Source organism: Rhinolophus sinicus, chromosome 14, assembly GCF_057876585.1.
Source record: "Rhinolophus sinicus isolate RSI-liver-muscle chromosome 14, RSI-T2T, whole genome shotgun sequence".
Lineage (NCBI taxonomy): Eukaryota > Metazoa > Chordata > Mammalia > Chiroptera > Rhinolophidae > Rhinolophus > Rhinolophus sinicus.
The window spans coordinates 81,945,094-81,965,352 of record NC_142514.1 but is presented as its reverse complement, the minus strand read 5'-3'; the positions used below and the strand labels follow the sequence as shown (position 1 = coordinate 81,965,352).

At 44.3% G+C, this 20,259-nt stretch overlaps 1 protein-coding gene across 3 annotated transcripts; it reads left to right on the top strand.

Annotated features, from left to right (window-relative positions):
* The first annotated feature begins 301 nt into the window (after nt 1-301).
* Nucleotides 302-18,504, top strand: CD83 (CD83 molecule). 3 transcript variants are annotated; one of them, XM_019743012.3, is made up of 5 exons: nt 302-447; nt 913-1,028; nt 13,471-13,690; nt 15,966-16,060; nt 17,358-18,504. In XM_019743012.3, the coding sequence occupies exons 2-5, from the start codon at nt 942-944 to the stop codon at nt 17,484-17,486; spliced, it is 531 nt and encodes a 176-aa protein (XP_019598571.3). In that variant the 5' UTR covers nt 302-447; nt 913-941; the 3' UTR covers nt 17,487-18,504. The 3 variants fall into 3 exon arrangements, with proteins under 3 accessions (XP_019598571.3, XP_074191302.2, XP_074191303.2); XM_074335201.2 differs by lacking the exon at nt 302-447 and adding an exon at nt 593-807 and having other exon boundaries at nt 17,361-18,504; XM_074335202.2 differs by lacking the exon at nt 302-447 and adding an exon at nt 600-807.
* The last annotated feature ends 1,755 nt before the right edge of the window (nt 18,505-20,259 follow it).

Below are 20,259 nucleotides of genomic sequence, written 5' to 3'. Positions count from 1 at the left end.
GTAGACAAAAATATCTATCCATGCACTGAAGCAAAGATACTAAAATATGTTACCATAAACTACTTCTAGATAGATTATAGGTAGTTTCTATTTTCTTCTAGATTTTTCTTTTGTCTTTCTCCCAAATTCTCTGTGTGTAATTATTATTTTACTAGGAGATGGTCTCCTTTCTTGAAATAATTTTAAAAGACTGGATGATACTGAGTGATAATCCACGCCAGACGGCAGGAAGCCAGGAACTACAGACTTGCCACGTTCCTTGGGAAGTCTAATGAGTTTTTGGTTACCACAGAATCTGGAGAGACCGAGGACCTGGTTTCACCAGTGACGTCACCACGGACAGGCTGTGCGACTGGGGAAGCTGCTCAACCTCTCTGAATCTGGTTTCACCTCCTTGAAGAGGCTATAAAAGCCTCGGCTGGCATGGCTCCTGGCTCTGCTGTGCGGGTCAGTGGAACGGTGTCACGCGTGCGAGCGCGGTTCGCAAAGCCCCAAGCGCCGGGCGTTACGCGGGGATTGTTGTCGTTGCTGCCAGGGAGCAACAGCGACGCTAGCTTGGGGGCGCCCGGGAGGGTGCGCGGGGGCGGGGACGCGCGCGGGGCGGGCGCTGGGGCGGGGGAAGGGGACGCCCGGGTGGCTACTGACTCGCCGAGGGCTCACCGCCTGCTTCCGCCGCCCGCGGGGATTCCCCTGGGCCGGGGAAGTCCCGGTACCGGCGGGTAAAAGAGCGCGCCCGGCGCCAGCGCGCCACAGGCCAGCAGCCCCCAGCCATGTCGCGCGGCCTCCAGCTCCTGCTCCTGAGCTGCGGTAGGTACCGAGGCTGCCTGTCGGCCTCCCTCCCTCCCCCACCGCCCCACCGCCCCGCAACACCCCCTTTCCTCGCTTGCTCACGCAGCTCTCTCCCTCTTGTAGCCTGCAGCCTGACGCCCGCAGCGTGGGAAATGACCGTGGCTTGTTCAGAGGATGTGGACTTGCCTTGTACCGCCCCCCGGTACCCGCAGATCCCCTACACTGTCTCCTGGGCCAAGGTAAGCGCGGCGATGCCCGCCGTATGGGGTTCAGTTGGCTCAATTGGAGGCGGCAGGAAATACCTGGCTTGGGCTGTCGACCCTCTGTGGCTGGGAGTTGGGGCGTCTCCTGCTGAAGTCCAAGTATTCAGTCTTCTGACACGCCTCCCTTACCCTCGCCCCAAGCCTATGCGCACCCAGGTACTGGGCACTTAGATTTTGTTCCTGACTCTTCAGTCCTCTCCTGCCTTCAAAGGTGGCCCATGGGGAATGACCCGTATAAGACGTTTTAGAAGGGCAGAGACCCTCTTTGGGTGAATTCTGGAGCCCAGCTGTGGTTGTGGCCAGGGAGAAAGCAGCTAGGGCAGATTTGGACCATTGGACAGGAGGATTTCTGATTTTTGGTGTTTTATAACCATCAATTTGTGTGTATTCATCAATTTGTGTGTGTGTGTGTGTGTGTGTGTGTGTGTGTGTGTGTGGCGGGGGGAGTGGGCAATTTGAAAGGAAGAACTGAGAGGTAGAGGCAATTAGGCTTGTTGTGTAGGTGGTGGTTATCTGTCAGTCATCTCCTTTCTGGAGTGCTCTTGGCTACTTCCCTTACCGCTGGCAGTCAGGAGAGCTCCAGCAAGGAGCGAGTCCGTGAGGGGGCATGCGCGGCGTCCACACGTGTGTGAACAAGCAACATTGACCCTACTGTGAGAAAATGAGTCGTACTTAGTTTTTTTTTTAAGGTTTCCTCTCAACTGGAACGTTTTCAGATTCTAAGATTGGAGTTCTGATGGCATTGCAAAGCCAGCCGCCACTGTTTGCTGTCACTGGTCCTTTGCTCACCCCCTTTAATGAGGTTACTGCTACAACAGCACCTCCAGTTTAAGCCACAGAGGCCTTACTCTGTGGCTCTCACCGATATGCCATCTTACTTTGAAGCATATCTCTGCATTTGTGGCTTTCCTCTAATGTGGTGTTCTCATCCGCCTGCCATAAAAGATGCTGTGAGAACCAGCACATGTATATGGCCATTGAACAAGATAACAGTTAGGGGTGTGTGTGTGTGTCCTCTCTCACCAGATAGGGCTGTACCACCACTTTTGTGTATTCTGAGTGGCACCCAGTGTTTGCCCTGTTAATTGCAAAGGTGCTCAGTGAATTGTTCACTTGGTGAGTTCTGCACAGTGGCAGTGGTGCTACGGCCTGGGGGCATGGTGTTGTGTATGAAAGTAGATTTGTTATTATTCCTGCTTCATTTCCGCCTTAGTTACTGTGGGATCAGAGAACACAGCATTTCCGAAATTGTTCTCATTATAAACACAATAGTATTTAAACAAAAATAATTGTAACACAGTATTATTTGAATGCTAACCATCTGCCAAGTGCTGAACTAACAATTTGCATACATTAGCTGTTTTAATCCTTCCAGTGGATCTTCCAAGACGTACTACTGTTATTCCTACCTTACAGATGAGGTAACAGAGCCTTGGGGATTGAGATACGTAATCTGCTCACGGTTACACAGCTGACTAACTGGTAGAGTTGGGATTTGAATCAGGCAGTCTGATTCCTCAGCCTGAGTTCTTAGAGGTCTATCTTGATATTTGTTTTCTCCCTTAGTTACTTAAGGTAAAGAAAGTGAAAGTGTCCTTGGGCTGGCCAGGCAGGGACTTAGTTATCCTAAAGAAGGGGGAAAACATGAAACCACTATTCCTTTCAGAGAGTGATTAAAAAAAGAAAACAATATTAATACCCCTAAAGGAGTAATTAAAAAGTACTCATCAAACAAGTAGATAAAATTTCAGACTGTAAAGTTCAAACAGTTGTCAAGTTAAATCTTCTTGCACAAGGTTACTTTGAATGATGGAGTAAACCATGGCAATTAACCTTCGGCTTCTCCTTGTATGTCAGCTGATAATGTAACTCTGTAATATATGTGCTTGTTTATTGCACATGGTTCTTACATGATTTACCCTGAAGATCTCTCAAACCTCTGTTTAAAAAAAGAAAGACAGCAGTCTCTTTGCATTCTTTTTTTTTCTTCTGTTGGTCCATGGAATAGAGTCATTGAAAAATCATACCATAGTTGTTATTTTTAAAGAAGTAAACCGATTGATAGGGTGAATAGGAGAACTATGCTATGCCAGTGAACTAACTCAGATACCTTGAAAATGATATGCATTGTTCCTTCAAGTACTTTTAAAGGGTTTTCAGCATATTCTGTAGGTATTTGTTATTTTCCAACCCAGTAATTATCCTTTTGCATCGATTGTGCTTGTACAACAAAAATTGATAGAGTGTTCTGGAAATAAGGCCAGTGGTGAAATAGTGAAATACTTCGTTTGACAGAGGATTCCTTATCTTGTCATGTCCCGCTGCCCCACATAATACTTTCTTACAAAATGTTTCAGTGAAGCAGAGAGGTAGCTATAAAGTGAGGAATTTAAACCTGGTGACCGCGGCCTGCCTAGCTCATGTCACCTCCCTGTATTATCACTAGTGTGGTTTGTAAAACCTCTTTGCACAGTCATGGGTTGCTGGACAAGTACAGCAGAGTCCCTTAGAGTGTGGGTTTTCATTGTCTGCCAGATTGAATCACAGTCTTGCAGGCCTTCTGCATATCACAATTACAGTTATAATGACTCACAATTTAAAATCCCATTTACCACTCAGTTCTCCGGCACCACAGAGCACCCTGCCACTGTCCTGTTGGCACTGATTACTTGTGATTAACAAAAGGACCCAGTAAACCATGTGTCTGTCACGTGCCTTTTACTAAAAGACTCCAAGGAGACCATGTCCGTATCAGTGTTTGTAATATTAGGGTTAGTTGGGAGGAAACAGTGTCCATTTTAGTCTGTTTCCACAGTACAGTCAGGGGGACTACAGGCGGCTTAATAAAGACATGCATGGGGGGGGGGGCGGGTTCAAGGTGGAGCCAAGAGTGGGTAGGGATAGCCCAATTCTTGTTAACCCAACTTTACTTTTCTGTGGACTGATGTCCTCCTCTGGGATCCAACAATGGGTCTTCCTCTCATCCCTCCCTATATTGTACATTTCAGCACAGAGAGAGTGATTGAGGAGAAATAAAAAGTGAATACAGTAGATCACAACTTTAGCTTTTAAAGTTGTGAATAGATTATGGTTCTTTGGGGAGGTATTTTGAGAAAATATGCAAATCGACTTTGGTCCAGCACTTTTCTTTCATTGACTGTGACCTTGGGTTAGATTCTAGAGTAAGAGCATATAGCACAACGCCCTGTTCGCCTGGAGTAAGAACATCCATTAAAGTGCTACATCTGTTCATACCGAGCATCATTGGGTTCACACTCTTGTTAATGAAGGTGCACCAGGTTTGGAGGGACAAAATGACGCTGGATGGAGTGCTTGGGCATGGTTGATGTTTGCAACTAATAATAATGAGTGGTTGTTTTTCAGGAAGATGTACTACCATGTTTTATCACGCTAGGAGCCCTGACAACCTGTTAATCCATAATGAAAGAGGATATATAGTTCATCTCTGGGTGACACTGCGGGGGTGAGGACAGAGATGCATCACAAGACAAGTGCTTTTTTAAGATGACTTCCAAAGGAAGGGAGAAAGCGGAAGTAAGACTATGATTTCAGAGAATAGATCAGACTTGAAATCTATTTTAGAAGAGCCCAGCTGTGGCAAATCATGGGCTCTCCTGTGGGCTAAGGGCTCTGTGGGAGAGCAGGTTAATGGCTTCCATGAGACTACTTTACCACACAGATATTTCTTGTCCTTGATGCTTTATGAAGCTGTCTTCCATGTACGTTGCTAGTCTCCTATCCAGCAGAGTTGTGTTTGCTGCCTCTACCATCTTGTGTGGTAAGGAACTATACAGAGCAAGGGGGCCCTGAGGAGAGCAGAGTGCCGTAGGAGGGGAGGGGCTGGAGTTGATGGATCGCCTGGGTGATGTAATCTGTGCAGCCACAGACCCCGATGGACCCATGAAGGAGACAATGTGTGTCCCTCACTTCCTTCATTTTGGAATGCCATCTGTTGTAAGAGAGATTTAAGAATGTACTTTTAGGGGAAAAAAGGAAACATTTGTACATTAAATACAGAAGCACTAAAACATTGAAAGGAGAAAACAACATATGCAATTAACAACAAAGAAAAGTCAGATCGTCCCCATTGGCACCACTTCTACGTGACCTGGTTGAATCACTTTTATGGGCTCTGTTCAAACTATGAAAGACGTGAAACTGGTTTTCAGATGTCTCTCAAATTTACACTTTCACTAGTTAATAAGTAATTCTAAGTCCCAAATAGGTGCCAAGTCCTGGGCCTGGCATTGGTCATCCCACGATCAACACAGAACTTTCGCCAGATGCAGGAATCCGTAAGCATTTTGGGGAACTGATGGGTAACAGTGACCTAGAGGGAGAATTATACAGCAGAGGGCTGAGAGGTAATGCTAGAAAGGAGGCTGGGAACAGATTGTGAAGAACCTTGAATGCCAAACCATAACGGCTTGAGCTGTATCCTTTCGGCAGTTTTTAAGCAAAGGATGACATAATGAAAAACATGTCAAAAGAAAAGCGTATTACTGGTGGTGAAAGACAGAATATGATGCATCTGAGAAGATGAATCTTCTTTACAGTGAAACTTCCATCAGGTTAACACAATAAGACTGGAACACGTGCATGAGCTACTCCCTTTCCCTCTTGGTCACCCACCCTCTTCTTGTGGTTCTACAGAAGGGTGGGCAAGGCAGAATGTGGCTGCCTCGCAGAGGGCAGTAGAAGTCTCAGCTAGATTAGAAGGTTGGGTCACTGAGAGTTTTGGACAATGACAAAACAGTTGCTAATATCTTTCGGCTTGGAAGAGGGTAGAGAGGAAAAAGGCAGCAGAGAGTTAAATAGAAAAAAAGCCAACACTTGTTTTCCATGAATAAAAGGGGGAACCTGGATCATATGAGGACTCGTTTATCTTAGTTCAGCACTGGCTCTGTCACTACACAAAGAAGAGGAAGTTAAAAGGTCTCAGTGACGTAAGGGAAGGTTTCATGTAGGGTAGGACTGAAAAGAGACTCACTTACCTAAAAAGTACTTCCTCCATCGAAAACTGTTTCCATGATGAGTCCTTCCTGGCTACTCCAGCGATAACCCCAGATTTTCTACCAACAGTCCTTAGCTCAAACCAGACCTAGACTAAAGTACTTCCCCAAGATTCCTTTATACCCATGAGCATATTTGTGATTTTTGTTTTTGCACCGGGGTGTACGTGGGTAAAATTCCTGTGTGTGTCATGTAGTGCTGGTATAGGCGTAAGAGCCCAGGGCTTGTTAATGTCACTTGTATTTTCCTGGAGCACCAGCTAGTCTACTGAATGTGCTTGTGCCAATTCTCCAAGAGAAGACACATTCCAAATGAGCTGGTAGTGGTCTAGTTGGGAAAATTGGTCCATTTGGGAAAATTTGTGGGAAAATAAGGATGCTAGTTACCATAAACCATGTTCACCTTGGACCAGACTCACTGGGTCAGTCTTGGGAAGCAAAGATGCTGAATCAAATCAGGCCCTGATGTCTTGTTCCCTGAGGAGATGGAGGCATGTGAGCCCGAGAGACAAAGCAGGACTGGCCAAGAGGCTGGAGCCATGTGGAGATAGCCCCCATGTGTCACATTTATCTATGGGATGGTGCACAGTGGCCCTGTCAGTTAGGACTCTCATTTGTGAAGGCTTGTTCCTTGATCAAAACTAGCTTAAATAAAAGGGGATAAATATATTGGTTTATACAATTGAAATGGAAAAGATTCTTAAAAATCATAGTATAGTTTACACTTCACTGATGGCTGGTGTTGAGGATTGAATTCTGTCCCACAAAAAGATATGTCTCAGTGCCAATCCTGGGTATTTGTAAATGTGTCCTTATTTGGAAATAGGGTTTTTGCAGATGTAACCCAGTTAAAGTGAGGTCATACTTGGTTAGGTGGGTCCTAATCCAATGATTGGTGTCCTTAAAAGAAGAGAAAACAGAGACATGGACACACACACACACATGGGGAGAACAGCATGTGAAGGTGGAGCAGAGATTGCAGTAATCTGTCTACAAACTAAGGAACGCCAAGGGTTTCCAGTGACACCAGAAGCTAGGAGTGAGGCATGAAACAGATTATCCCCTAAAGCCCTCAGAGAGAGCAGGGCCCTCCCAATACCTGAGTTTGGACTTTTGGCCTCCAGAACTGATAGAATAAATTTCTGTAGTTTCAAGTTATGGTACTTGGTTATGGCAGCCCTCGGAAACAAATCCAGCTAGATCTTGAGGTTTTATGAATAACCTCAAGGCTTGATGTCTTTTTCTCTCTCAATTCTTCCTTCCTTCATGCTGGTTTTATTATCAGCCTCCACATGGCCGTAACATGGTAGCTGATAACTGCAGGCTTGTATGTCATCCCAGGATCAAAGGAAAAGATTTAGCCTATCTTCTAATATCTCAACAAATGTCTGATTATACTTAAGTGGCTTTGATTGGGTCATGTGTCCATTAGAACTAGTTTATCTGGTCACGGATGTCCGTCTTGAGTTAAGAGTACCTCCTCTAGAACGAGATGTAGGGCCTGTGAAGGACACGGACTCAGCTGTAAGCATGCCCCTGGCAGGTCCAGCAGGACCCACAAGATGCTAACGGAAGAAGAATGGTTGGCATGAACAATGAGTGGTCTACCATTACCTTCCAAGGGTTTGTGACACGTTAGGGTAGTGCTTTAGAAAACTCAGAGTGTTGTGGCTGTTTTAGAGACATCATGAGTAGAAAAATAACTCTTCTCTAGAGCAGAGATTGGGGCTTCTAGAAAACTTTGCCAGAGAGGAAACTAGACCTACCAGCAATAAATGAATGAATGACTAAATGAATGGAGTGGAAAGCTATCAGATATAACAATTTCTATTACCGACATGATCAGTCACACACCACTTTTATGTGTTTTTTCATTTGAGGCTTCAAATAACCCCACGGGGTAAGTATGATAGTTCCAGATGAGAAAATGAGAGTCAGTTCCAGATGAGAAAAGGTGAAGTGATTTACCAAAGACGACCCTGCTCACTGATGGAGAAGCTGGGACTTGACTTTGGACCTTTTGATTCCAAGGCCAGTGCCCTTATAACTTTCTCATTGTTTCTGAAGTTCACTCATTCATTCAACAGATACTTTTTGAATATTTCCTGTGTGCAGGGAACTATTTACAATGCCGAATGCAACCTTGGCTATGAAAAGAAAAGAGAGTATTAACATTTTTAGGGCTTTCTGTATGATTGACACTATGCTATATGTCCCCCTCCATCATCTTAGGTATCTTCACACCAACGTTTGAGATACAATTACGGGCTAACCCCCCCATCTCTGTCGAGCAAAGGATGCCTGTGAGAGCTGTTCAGGCAGTTGGCCTAGTGCAGAACCAGTCATGGTGAGGCTAGGGTTTGGTTCCAGCTCGAAAGTCTGTGTTCTTAATTATATTGCTTCTGCCATATTCATGACTCTGTTAACAGCCATAAATCCAAATCTGTCTGTTAGACCCAGTAAATTTCAAAGTGGAAAATCATTTTTTCCAATAAAACTACACTTAGAAAAAAACGATGTTAATGTGCCTACATCCTACCCTCATTATGACATCAACCTCCAAGCCACACTATTTTGCACATTATAAAGAGCTGTTTTTATGATGAATGACGATTATATTGACACTTTAATTGAGTTAGAAACCAAGGTACATGAATGTTAGTGCACGAAAAATGCAATAAAAAAAAGCTGTTCAATGTGATTGGAATATATCAGATTAATTTGATACACCTTTAAATACTTCAAATTCATACTTTTAAATCGATTTAATCAGATTGTTTAATTAAATATTTACATATACAGGGAGTGCCAGAAAAATGTATATACTATGTTTCCCTGAAAACAAGACCTAGCCGGATAATCAGCTCTAATGTGTCTTTTGGAGCAAAAATTAATATAAGAACTGGTCTTACTTTACTATAATATAAGACCTGGTCTTATATTATATTATATAATACAAGACCCGGTCTTATATTAATTTTTGCTCCAAAAGACGCATTAGAGCTGATTGTCTGGCTAGGTCTTATTTTTGGGGAAATATGGTAAGTGGACACTTCGGTCTGCGTTGCTCAAGCAGTAGTTCACCATAATCAGAAGTGTCTGGACACTGAAGGCAACTACTCTGAGCACCTCTTGTAATTGCAGAAGTCAAACGTGACTTGTATTCATCTTTTGTTATTGGTATATACTGAGTATTACAATATTAATACAGTTTTCCTTTCTTAAAATGTGTCTACATTTTTTTGGCACCGTGTGTGTGTGCGTGTGTGTGTATGTGTGTACATACACATTGCCCCTCGAAAAAAATCTCTTCCTTTTCTTTTAGTTCCCTATCACATTCTTAACAGATCTCATGTACGATAAATTTGGATTTCAAGTCTGTGATCAAAATTCTTTCTGTAGCATAAAAAAGAAACATGGAGACTAATGTGAAATAGTCTTTTGAAAAATAAACAAATACCCTAGTCATGCTAAAAAGAAAGAAAAAAAAATTCTTTCTGTGCCATAGGAGTGGTACTATTGTCCTTTTATATTCAAATATGGTAATCTAGGAGGTTAGCATATATTATATTTGAATAATATTATGTAAACTTGAAAAAAACACTTTCCACAATAGGGTTTTTGACTGAAATATTGGTTCAGTTTCAGTCATATTTAATTATTTACTTGATTTCTTTCATTTTCGTTCAAATTTGTCCATCGGTTAAAAAAAAAACTTAATTCACTTGCCCTTAAAATTAGTACTTTCATTGATATAGTATTCAGCAAATTAAAGAGAGTTTATTTTAATTCAGGGCTTGTGATTTCCTTAAGGTCAGATTGACATTTTAGAGAAAGAATGTGGTATTTAAATTATTTAGTCTAACTGGAGGCCTTGAGACAAGTCAAAAGTCCATAGGCTTTCTGGAAATGAGATGTCCTGTATTTCGCCCTTTTCCTAAATCAATCAAAAAGATAGAATTGTCAGCATAACAGTTAATACAGGGAGTGTGGATTTTTGAAGCATAATTGGGATGTGTGTTTTGAGGAAATAATTTGCCCAAATCGTGTTGTGGTTTAACACACTACAATATTAGCATTCTAAAGCATGCATTAAATCGTTCCTGTCAATTATGCTTGGCTGTGAATGAATCTGAGGGTTCCTTTTGTTACAAATTACTATTTCCTAAAATGCTTTTGCAGAGAGGCAATGCAATACTTTTTAGATTTGAAATGTTCAAAGAGCCATTCTTGCCAGTGGTTGATTTTGTGCCAGCTGAAATGTTTACAAGGACTGGTACAGCAAAGCACAGTTGAGGAAGGTCCCTTTGCTCTAACTCCATTTTCCTGAAATGCTCCTTTGGTTCTTGAACAGGCCTGCCCCAGTGAACTCACCTGATCTGCGCTGTGATGGCTATTTGGGCCCCACAGCAGAAGATAATGATTTGACTTCTGCATAAAATGTCTCTTGGTACTGCCACGTAGTACCCCAAACCCATTCTCAGCATGCAGCATTAACTTAAAAACTTCAAGGAGTTTTGCAGCTGTAGGCAAATCCCAGATTCCCCAGAGAGAGTCACGTGAGAAGGTGTATCTTAAAATAACAAGAAGAAAGGGGGATGGGAAGTATCTGTACCCACAGCTTGAAGCAGGGGGAGGGTTATGAAATATTTCCAGGAAGTTGTGTGAATTTGCAGATTCCTTTTGTTGTAGTGAGTTATCAGATAAAGATAGCTGTTTTATTACTGTGGGAAGACTTCCCAGGTTAAGCCAATAGTTTTCCTAGTTCTCTGGGTCTTTCAAGAAGGTTCAGGAAGGGGCCATTGGAAGATGACCCCATGAAAGTTGAAATACTTGGCTATGAACCCATCGATGGCTGTGGTGGCCAAAATTCTGCAGGTCGCCTTGGGGTTCTCTGTTCTGCCTTTCCCTTGCTTCTTTCTGTCCTCACGATCTCACCCTGCCTTTGTTTTGCCATTTGAACATAACTAGAGGGGCTGCTGGAGGTTTTGCTAGGGGACCATGGAACTCTGACCGTCAAGTAAACTACTTTTTGTTGTTGTTGCTACTGATTTTCAAAATGAATTCTCTTCTGCAAATAGGCAGAAGGTGACTGCCAGCCAGTTCTGATTGTGGGCGCATATTGGCTTTGGAGGTTCCCCGCATGATATTGGGGCCCTCTCTATGTAAATAAGCGCAACGGTTTATGTTTCCACCAGCTCCAGAGGGCTTCGGAGGAGTTTTGATCTTGACTTTCAGACAGGCCTTTCTGAGCTGAGGGCGGGGTCACTGGATGGGCGAGGAGTCCCCACAGGAGAAAATCACAGGTAGATCATCTCAAAGTGATTGTTGCAGCTGAGTTTCCATCTCTTCAGATGCAGGGGTTTCTAGCAAACAGTTCCAGGGAAATCTATTAGAAAGAAATCTGAGTTGAACACATTTGGAGGTTAATTTAGAAAAGGTGGAGACTGCAGAGACTTGGCTGAGTTGATTAGTTCATACTGGCCTTGGGGGTGGGGGTGGGGATAGGGGTGGGGGTGGGGTGGGGAATCTCTGAAGGGTTGGCCCTGGATGGACCTGGGTGCTTGGCCCACCCAAAGCCCTGGTAGGAGGGAAGACCTCTGCAGGCAGTGGGGAGGGGAGAGGGGCGAGCACACGATGAGGTCTTAGTTTGTGGTTTAATGAGTCTTGTAAAGGGAAAAATTGGGCTATCTTAGGCATGTTCTAGAATCCGTTGTTGAATGTCTTTAGTTTTTTTCTAAGGTTCCTTGCCACACAGCCCTTTTGTTTTAAACTTTATTTTTGAACACCTGAAGGTCCTAGTGTGGATGTAGATGGTTGGTTATTTGGGAAGGAGCCTTTCAACACAAGAAGAAACGTCAAGAAATGGGATTTGTGTTCCTAGACTCTGCCTGAGAAAAGCCCTTAGTCTTAGCAGCCCCATGCTGGCCGTGAATGGAGCAGGGCTTCTTGCAGGAGCCATAAATCTGCCACCAGATGTCCCTGCAGCCCAGCAAACGGCAATGCTGCCGCCCAGCGAAGGCTGTGGAGGCTGGAACCTGAGCTTTCTAGAGACTTTGTGGCGTGTTCCCTAACTCAACAAACTAAGCAGAAACCAACCACTGAGGGTGTGTGTGTGTGTGTGTGTGTGTGTGTGTGTGTGTGTTTATTTCCTGAGCTGCCTGTGCCTCCCTGGCTGTTGCCCCGATTCCTTATCCCTGAACTGATTCCCTATTGAGAAGGAGGAGTTGTAGATGCTTCCAGAGCAGCAGATGAAACATTGGCAGGTGCAGGGACACACAGCAGCCTGCAGCCCGATCACGCTGTGTCTTCCCCTAAGGTGGCTCTTTGGTGCTGTTACAATGCCACTGTATTCCAGGCTCCCTGCTGGCACCCAGGCACCCAGCAAAGGGGTAAGGGCTGCCCATGAACACAGAAACAAGTGACTTCCTTACTGTTTGTGTAAATCAGTTTTAGAAGCTTTAAAACATTTCAGTGGAGGAGCAATGGGCAAGCTAATGAGGCAAATTGAAGATATATCTGGGGCAAAGGAGAATTGATGGTGAATGTGATGTGTGCCTGATCTTTGAAGTAGGGGATGATGGAAAGACGCCAACAATGAGTCACAAAAATAGTTCAGGGAAAGAAAACCAGCCTGATGCATTTGGCTAAATTTGGCGTCTACCCGAATCAGGCTGGTCTGTGCTCAGTACAATGACAAGCTGTAACGGTCCTGTCATGTGTATCTTGATATGACTACAAATGATCTGACACAAAATCTCCACGTGGCACTACTGTCACCTGTCTCCTACCTTAGTAGAGAGCGTAAGTGGGGCACATCCTGCGACAACGCGGATGACCACACACGTGTGAGTCGTTGAAGAACAAGGTGATCTTTATGGGAGGCGTTGCTCGTCTGCTCCTCTGTGTTTTCTTGTTGAGTTGTCTGGCAATGATCTTAACAGACTTAGGAATGTTTCCAAATAAAAGGCTGGAATACAACAGTAAGAATCAGTGAATGGGTGAGTTGGTGTCTGAAGAAGACAAGAGAACATTTAACATAGAGCAACGAGCAACAAAATGGGATTCAGAGGGATTCACACACTTGATCCCAGTGTGGTGATCAAGCAACACTCTCTCCTTTACGTCAAGTAGAAGACGGGATAGGAAGAATCAGAACATGCATTCCTGATCTCATTTCAAAAAACAAGATGTAGTCTACAGAATTTTCATAGATTCTCTACTCCTCCCCCAAAGGTCACACATCCACATAACATCTTGTTTTTAAAATAATGTGAAGGATGGATGTGATGAAAGCAAGAGGTAGCCCGTCGGTGTGGAGGCCCAATGCTTGGAGGTCCCCCAGGAGAGCACGATGCAATAGGATTTCTTTTTTTTCTTAACAGCTTACGGAGGGCGGTGAAGAGAAGATCGAGGAACCCCAGGAAGCCCTGCAGAACTATCACCAGGAGGAGCCGAAGGGCTCTTCCGAGCGCCCCGGCGAAAGGCTGTATGCCCTGAAGATCCGAAACACTACCAGCTGCAGCTCGGGGACATACAGATGTACTCTGGTGGCGCCGGAAGGGCAGAGAAACCAAAGTGGCACCGTGATCTTGAAAGTGACAGGTAAGGTGCTCTGCTGTACCTGTTTTCTCGCCAAAATGCGTGTGCACTTTCTGTAGGTCCTAAAATCCACCCTCTCTGTCGGAGCCTTAACTCAGAAGCTTTGGGTCACATCTGTGGCTCAAAGCTAAAGTCGACTGCAAGAATGTCAGAACTTTTTCTTTTATTAGGACGGATCTACCCCCAGCCTGACTGGGATGGATGCCAAATGTAGCCAAACAATAAACTGGCCGTTTATCATGTCAGAGCCCGTTGGGACAAATGGAAAACATCCAAGGCTAATTTTTGGGAGATGGAGAATTGTGTAGTCCCCACACACCAGACAACTGTATTATTCTGCTCCTCTGGGGCCTTCCAACCTGGCCTAAGGGAGTTGCTTCATATTTCCACCCTTTTAACATGAGAATAGCATTTCCTTCCCACTTGATGGGGAGTTTATTTCCCAATACCTCAACTCAGGCCAAAGAAAAAGAGTACAGCAAGAAACTAATGTTCCAGTGACAATACACATTTTTGCTCTGTGCAGTAACACCAAGACTCGAGTGTCAAGGCAAAGATGATCAACGTGGATTTTTTTTTTATAACTTCTTTATGTAGTTTAAAATATGCCTTAGATTTGACTTTTGCCCAATTCTTGTTAGTGACTGAGGCTTGAAATGACAAACATGTTGTCATAGAGTCCCTGAATTTGTTCAATAGCTACTTTCTCTTTTCGGGTATCTGAAGGGACTCTTACTCAAGATAATATTCTTATATTCATAAGAACACAATCACTATTTAGGGGTGAGTGGATTTGATTCACTGTTACACACACACACACACACACACACACACACACCCCTTATACCCTTCTTAGTCTCTAGCCCTTTACCCTGCTTTGTTTGTCTTTGTAGAACTTACTATACCTGACATACTACACTCTCTGCTTCGTTCTCTGCTGTATCCTGGCACACAGTAGGCCCTCAATGAATATTATTCATGTGGATGAGAAATGAGAGCCGCCTAGCAGGGAAGAGCGGGGAGGAAATGAGAAAGAAAGCTAATTTTCTTTCCTGTCCTCGTCAAAGGCCTACACGTTACCCAGAAGTTAAGTGGTCAGATTCTAGAGTCACTTAGATCTGGTTCAAATATTAGCTGTGCTATCCGTTAGCGTGTGACCTTGGGTAAATCTCTGACTCTGAGCCTCAATTCTCTCATCCAAAGTGGGGATAGTAATTTCTACAACATAGGCTTGTTGTGAGGGTTAAATGAGATAGAGCACTAAAATGCACACTGCAGTGCGTGAGGTAGACCTGAGTGCTCAATAAACGTTTGGAACCATTAGGATAATGGCTCTCAAACTTTCTTTTCTTGAGTCACAGACCCCCGTGAGAATCCATCCCTAGACTATTGCATGAACTTCTGAGCCCAATGTCAGCCCAGCTCTCTTGAGGCCCATCTGAGGCCCCCTCAGGAGCCCCACCCCGGTCATCTGCATGCCACTGACTCCTGCCTGGCCCTCAGGCAGACTCAGTTAGCAACTTGTTTTCCCAAACAGCACATTGGATGTCATGCCTGAGCGGGGAGAGGCTGTCTCTGCCATGTCCCCTCCTGGGCCACAGGCCTCACTCTTCCTGCACTTGCCCTCCCAGAGTGCTGCGACCACAGCCTCTGTAGCCCACCCACCCTCGCTGTCAGCCCAGGTAGAGGAGCTTGAACGACTCAACAAAAACCTGTCTGCTAAATCAGTAATAGCCGGGCAGCTCACCTGCCTGTTTCATAGTCCTGCTATCCTCCTGAGGTGAGGACACGCAGCGTGCTACGCAACACTGATGACATTAGGTTATAGAACTGCTAACAAATGGCGCTTCATCTGATGGGAAGGCAAAATCAAAGCCAGGAGACACTGGACATTTGAAATGAAGGCAGACGGGCCGCAGAATAAACCCGGACCAGACTCCTGGCTCTGCCACCTGCCTTTGTCCCTCAGCCTTTCTGAGCCTCAACTCCTTCCTCTGTAAAATGGGGCTACTCGGACCTGCCTTGGAAGATATAGTGAGATGCTGTATGTCAACCCCATTGCACACAGCTGGATACAGAGTGAGAGTGAATGCCAGCTGCAGACCCAACCGTCACTGCTGTCATTACTCGTTCTCCTGGTGACACAGATATGAAGGCAGGAATGAGAGACAAGTAGGACTTAAAAGGCAAGGACAAAGCATTCTTAGTTCTTTAGTATGGTAGAGAAATCCTGTTAAATGGCTTCATGTTTTACTTTTCTTTTTTTTTTTTTTGTAAGGATGCCGCAAGGAGCGCAAAGAGAACTACAGAGCGGAGATTGTACTGCTGTTGGCTCTGGTGGTTTTCTACTTGACACTCATCGTTTTCACTTGTGTAAGTTATCCTTTTTAAAACCTCTATTAGTATTAAAAGTTTACCTGAGGCACAAATCTGCATATGTTTTGTAGATAGTGTGGATCATTTAATAATGGGGAGAGATATTCTCTGAGCTCTGGACTGCCTGAGGCCCCCAGATTGTGGGAATCGTTATAGCAAACCCCAGCTTGTTTCCCGGACCGTGGCTTTGCACAGAGTACTGTGAAGAGAAGATGAAGTAAGGATATGTGAAGGAAGTTTGAGAAATGCCACAGAATCCTCCTCAAGCACCAGAGGGCCTTGTAGTTACAGAGGCAGAAAGTGCTACACTGACCATCCCCCACCCTGAGCAGAGACAGCATTCTTCCCATAGGCAAGTGAGCAGCCCAGCCACTTAGGGATAGGTCAGTGTCCTTGATCTGACCCTGAACTGTTTCCTCTTCCGGGTTCTCCCCTTTGGTTTTGTTACTTCCAGCCACTTCTTGAGAATTCACCCCGAGAAACCAATGCAGTGGGGTGCACAGGGAGTGTCCTAGGGTGAGGGGTGGCTGGCCAGTGCCCTTGACCTATTGGTAGTCAGCTGCAGCTTAAAGACCCTGAGCCTCCTTCTGCATGGCTGCTGACAGAGCTTGTAGGGGAGCAGGGCAGTGTTGGGCCTGACCCACTAGGAAGTGATCTGCCTCCTATGTCTCAATACCATCAGGAAGGGCTGGTTACTTTGCGACCAGGACAGATCTCACCCAGGAGCTATGCTGGGGTTCTTTCTTGCCGCTCACTGGGTCCCTGCTTGCCTCTCTGGCCGTGCACTCTTCTCTCTGATTGCTGTTTTAGACGTCGGTCAATCAAAAGACTCCAATGAGCGTGGACTGTGTACAGGCATTAAGCTGGGCTCTGGTAGGGATATAGAGAAGTGTAAGACATGGTTCCTACCATCAAGGCGCTTCCACTTTTGTCTTTAGAGTTATTTGCACATAAGAGAATTAGAATTACTAGGCAGTAAATTTAAAAAATCAGTGACTTTAATTTCTTGTTAGCAAATGCGTGTTTCTATGGGCACTGATTTTTCCATACAGTTAACTAAACGTAGGGGCTTGAAATGGTGCCAGCCTGTAATCAGTGCATCTCCTGGTCAGAGTTTAGAGATACCAGTGACATAGTTCAAGCTCATTAGAGTGAGGGAGGTAGCCAGTGTAACGAGAGGTCCCAGAATAAGCTGTCCAGGCAGCTCTTAGTGAATGGAGTTTAAATGGAGGTGACAGCTGAGGCATTTTTCCAATTATTCACTTCTCAACTTACCTCTTATTTTATTTTTCAGAAGTTTGCACGGCAACAGAGTATTTTTCCAGATTTTTCTAAACCTGGCCTGGAACGAGTTTTTCTCCCAGTCGCCTCCCCAAACAAGCATTTAGAGCCAGTGACTCTTCACAAAACAGAAGTAGTATGAGCAGGATTTCTGCAGGTTGTTTCTCCTAAAGGGCTCAGCGGTGTGCCTATATGTCACACAGGACAAGAGAAGAATGTGCCCCACACCCAAGGTGGTGCCTTCCTGTGAAGTCCTGCATCTGACTGAAACACCTGAAAATGGATCCCACCCCACTCTTTGTGAACAGGACTTTGAAAACCATTACATGACCACATAGCATGGGGCCACCTGCAGGGTGCTCTCCATTGCTACGTCTTCACCACTACTTTCTCAGCGTTTTGTTCAGCTATCTGGTCAACCTGATTGAAATTTTTCAGTCATCTGAAAGCTATGGTGTGATGCCGGTGAAAAGAGTTTTGGGAAATATGAATCGCCAGAGCTGGCCCTGTGACAGACTCTTGAGGACAGCTGTCCTCTTCCACATCTGAGAAACATCTCTTCGAATTTGCTGTGTTTTCTCGCACTAGCCCAGATGTTTTATATCTGGGAGAAATTGACAGGCCAAGCTGTGAGACAGTGGGAAATATTTAGCAAATAATTTCCCGGCGTGAAGGCCCTGCTATTACTAAGGAGTGTTATGTGTACACAGAAAAAACAGGTCGATGAACTGTTCCCCAATAGGGCCTTTTCATCTGGGCAAGTCCTCTCTAAAGAAGCAGTAAAGAAGAGTCCCACATTTATTTTTATATCTCTATGTATGCTTGTCCAAGAAGGATTTGTGTTTTTTGTCCTTTTGAAATCTATGTCTACAGTTAGATATCATTGCTAACTGACAAGCAACCGGAATACGGAAAGTGAGAATATGTCAGAGAGTGTGATGAAGGGACAGAGAGCTATCAGTGACAGGAAGGCAATGCTGGACCAATCACACAATCTGGGTTCTAGCCCGAGTTGTCCCACTACCAAGCTGTATGATCTTGGGCAAAAGTCTATGGTTTCTGCTTTCTCAGTTGTATGCCCAAAGGTTGTTGTATGAGTTGATGGAAACAATGTGTGTGAAAATGCTCTGAAAAAGTATAAAGCACTATACAAATTCGAACTTCATTGAGTAGAGTCATTATTCGTATTATTACAGTGGTGTCCTGGGCAGGAGAGAATGATTTTTACTTTTCATGGTTTCAGTTGTTCCAAAAAAAAAAAAAAATTAATCTGTACAGGAGATTTTCCCGTAGTCTTCTGTATGAATTCCTTTGGGGGAAGTGAGGAGGCCAGTTCAGTGTTTGGTTCCTGAAGTACCAGCCAAAAGTATTCCAAGACATGGACACTTAGGAGCCGCTGGGCCGTGGGGAAAATGGAGTTCACAAATGTTACACTGATATTTTGGCAATTGCTGTGGGGGGTTTTCTGTTTGTTTGTTTGTTATTTCAATCAAATTTGGCTCTTTCCCTACTTATTTTCCAAAGAGACTTTACCCCTTTAGTAGTGTGTGCATTGCCCACACTGATATTAGAGAGTAAAAGGAATGCCAGATTGACTTAGGGTTTTGCTTCTTTATCACAGCTTTTGTGTTATGAAATATATGCCTGTGAATAGGGGATGTTTTTCTTTTTTATACTTAAAACTACTATAAGTCTTTGGGATGAGTGCTAAGATGTCTGTAAAGTAGTTTGAGAACCTGAAACCTAGGTGAAATGCTAAAGATCAAAGACTGGCTGAGTCCTTCCCTCTGAGCAGGAGGACGTTTATGACAGGTAGACCTCTATTAAATGGCACCCCCTTCTTCCCAAAGGTGCTCCTGAATCCATCCTTACCTTGCATTGCCAACACGTAGTACATGATCAGCTTTACCATACGCGTGACCGCAGGTGGGAGGAATGGAGAGAAGGGTGTGTAAGATCAGGGGCTCTGAACATGGGATTCATGGGTTTCACTCAAGATGCTCAGATAGGTCCATTACCCCCAAAATGGTAAGAAAAAGAAGCTAGTTCAAGTGGTTGTAACAGTTATGAAAACATCATAAGTGAAGCTACTTTAGAAAATGGCTCTTTGTGAAGATGGATGCTCATAAAATGTCTATAAAAACTGTAGAGTCCCTTTCAGTGGAACAGATTCTGTTTTCTAATGCTTTACCAAAAGTGCTCGAGAGACCATTTGACGCGGTAATTTAGAGCTCAGAGAGTTCTTATTCAGCTGGGTTTGAAGTCCAGCTTCATCACCTTAAAGTTTTACCACCTTGGGCAGGGTACTTATCTCTCCAAGCCTTAGTTGGCAGATCTTTAGAATAAAAATAGTATCTGCCTAATAGTTTTGTTGGGAGGATTAAATGAAATAATATATCTAAGAGCTTAGCCCAATGTCTGACAAATGGCAAGCCCTCGATTAATACTAGAGCAAGAAAGAAGAAAAAGACAACAGAGAAAGTGACAGCAACCACGAGTCTATGACAGACAAAGTGGTTTTGTGAAAAAGAACTAATTGATTTAGTGAGTCATGTTGTTTCCAGAGGATTACTCCACAGTGAAACTAAATGCTTCATGGCTGTTAGAACTACAGTACATGAAAGACTAGGGCGGGGGCAGCCCTTCATTGGTTCAGACTGTCTGAAACGGAAAACATGATGAAAATGTGAGATCAGATAGATGCAACATTTCACACCTAATATTTGGTATAAGAAAAGGTGTGTGTGTGTGTGTGTGTGTGAGAGAGAGAGAGAGAGAGAGAGAGAGAGAGAGAGAGAGAGAGAAATTTTGTGTGTGTCTGTCAGAGAGAGAGAGAGAGAGAGAGAGAGAGAGAGAGAGAGAGATTGTGTAGGGAGGATATAATTTATCAGGAAGAGTGAATGTTTTCCACTGCC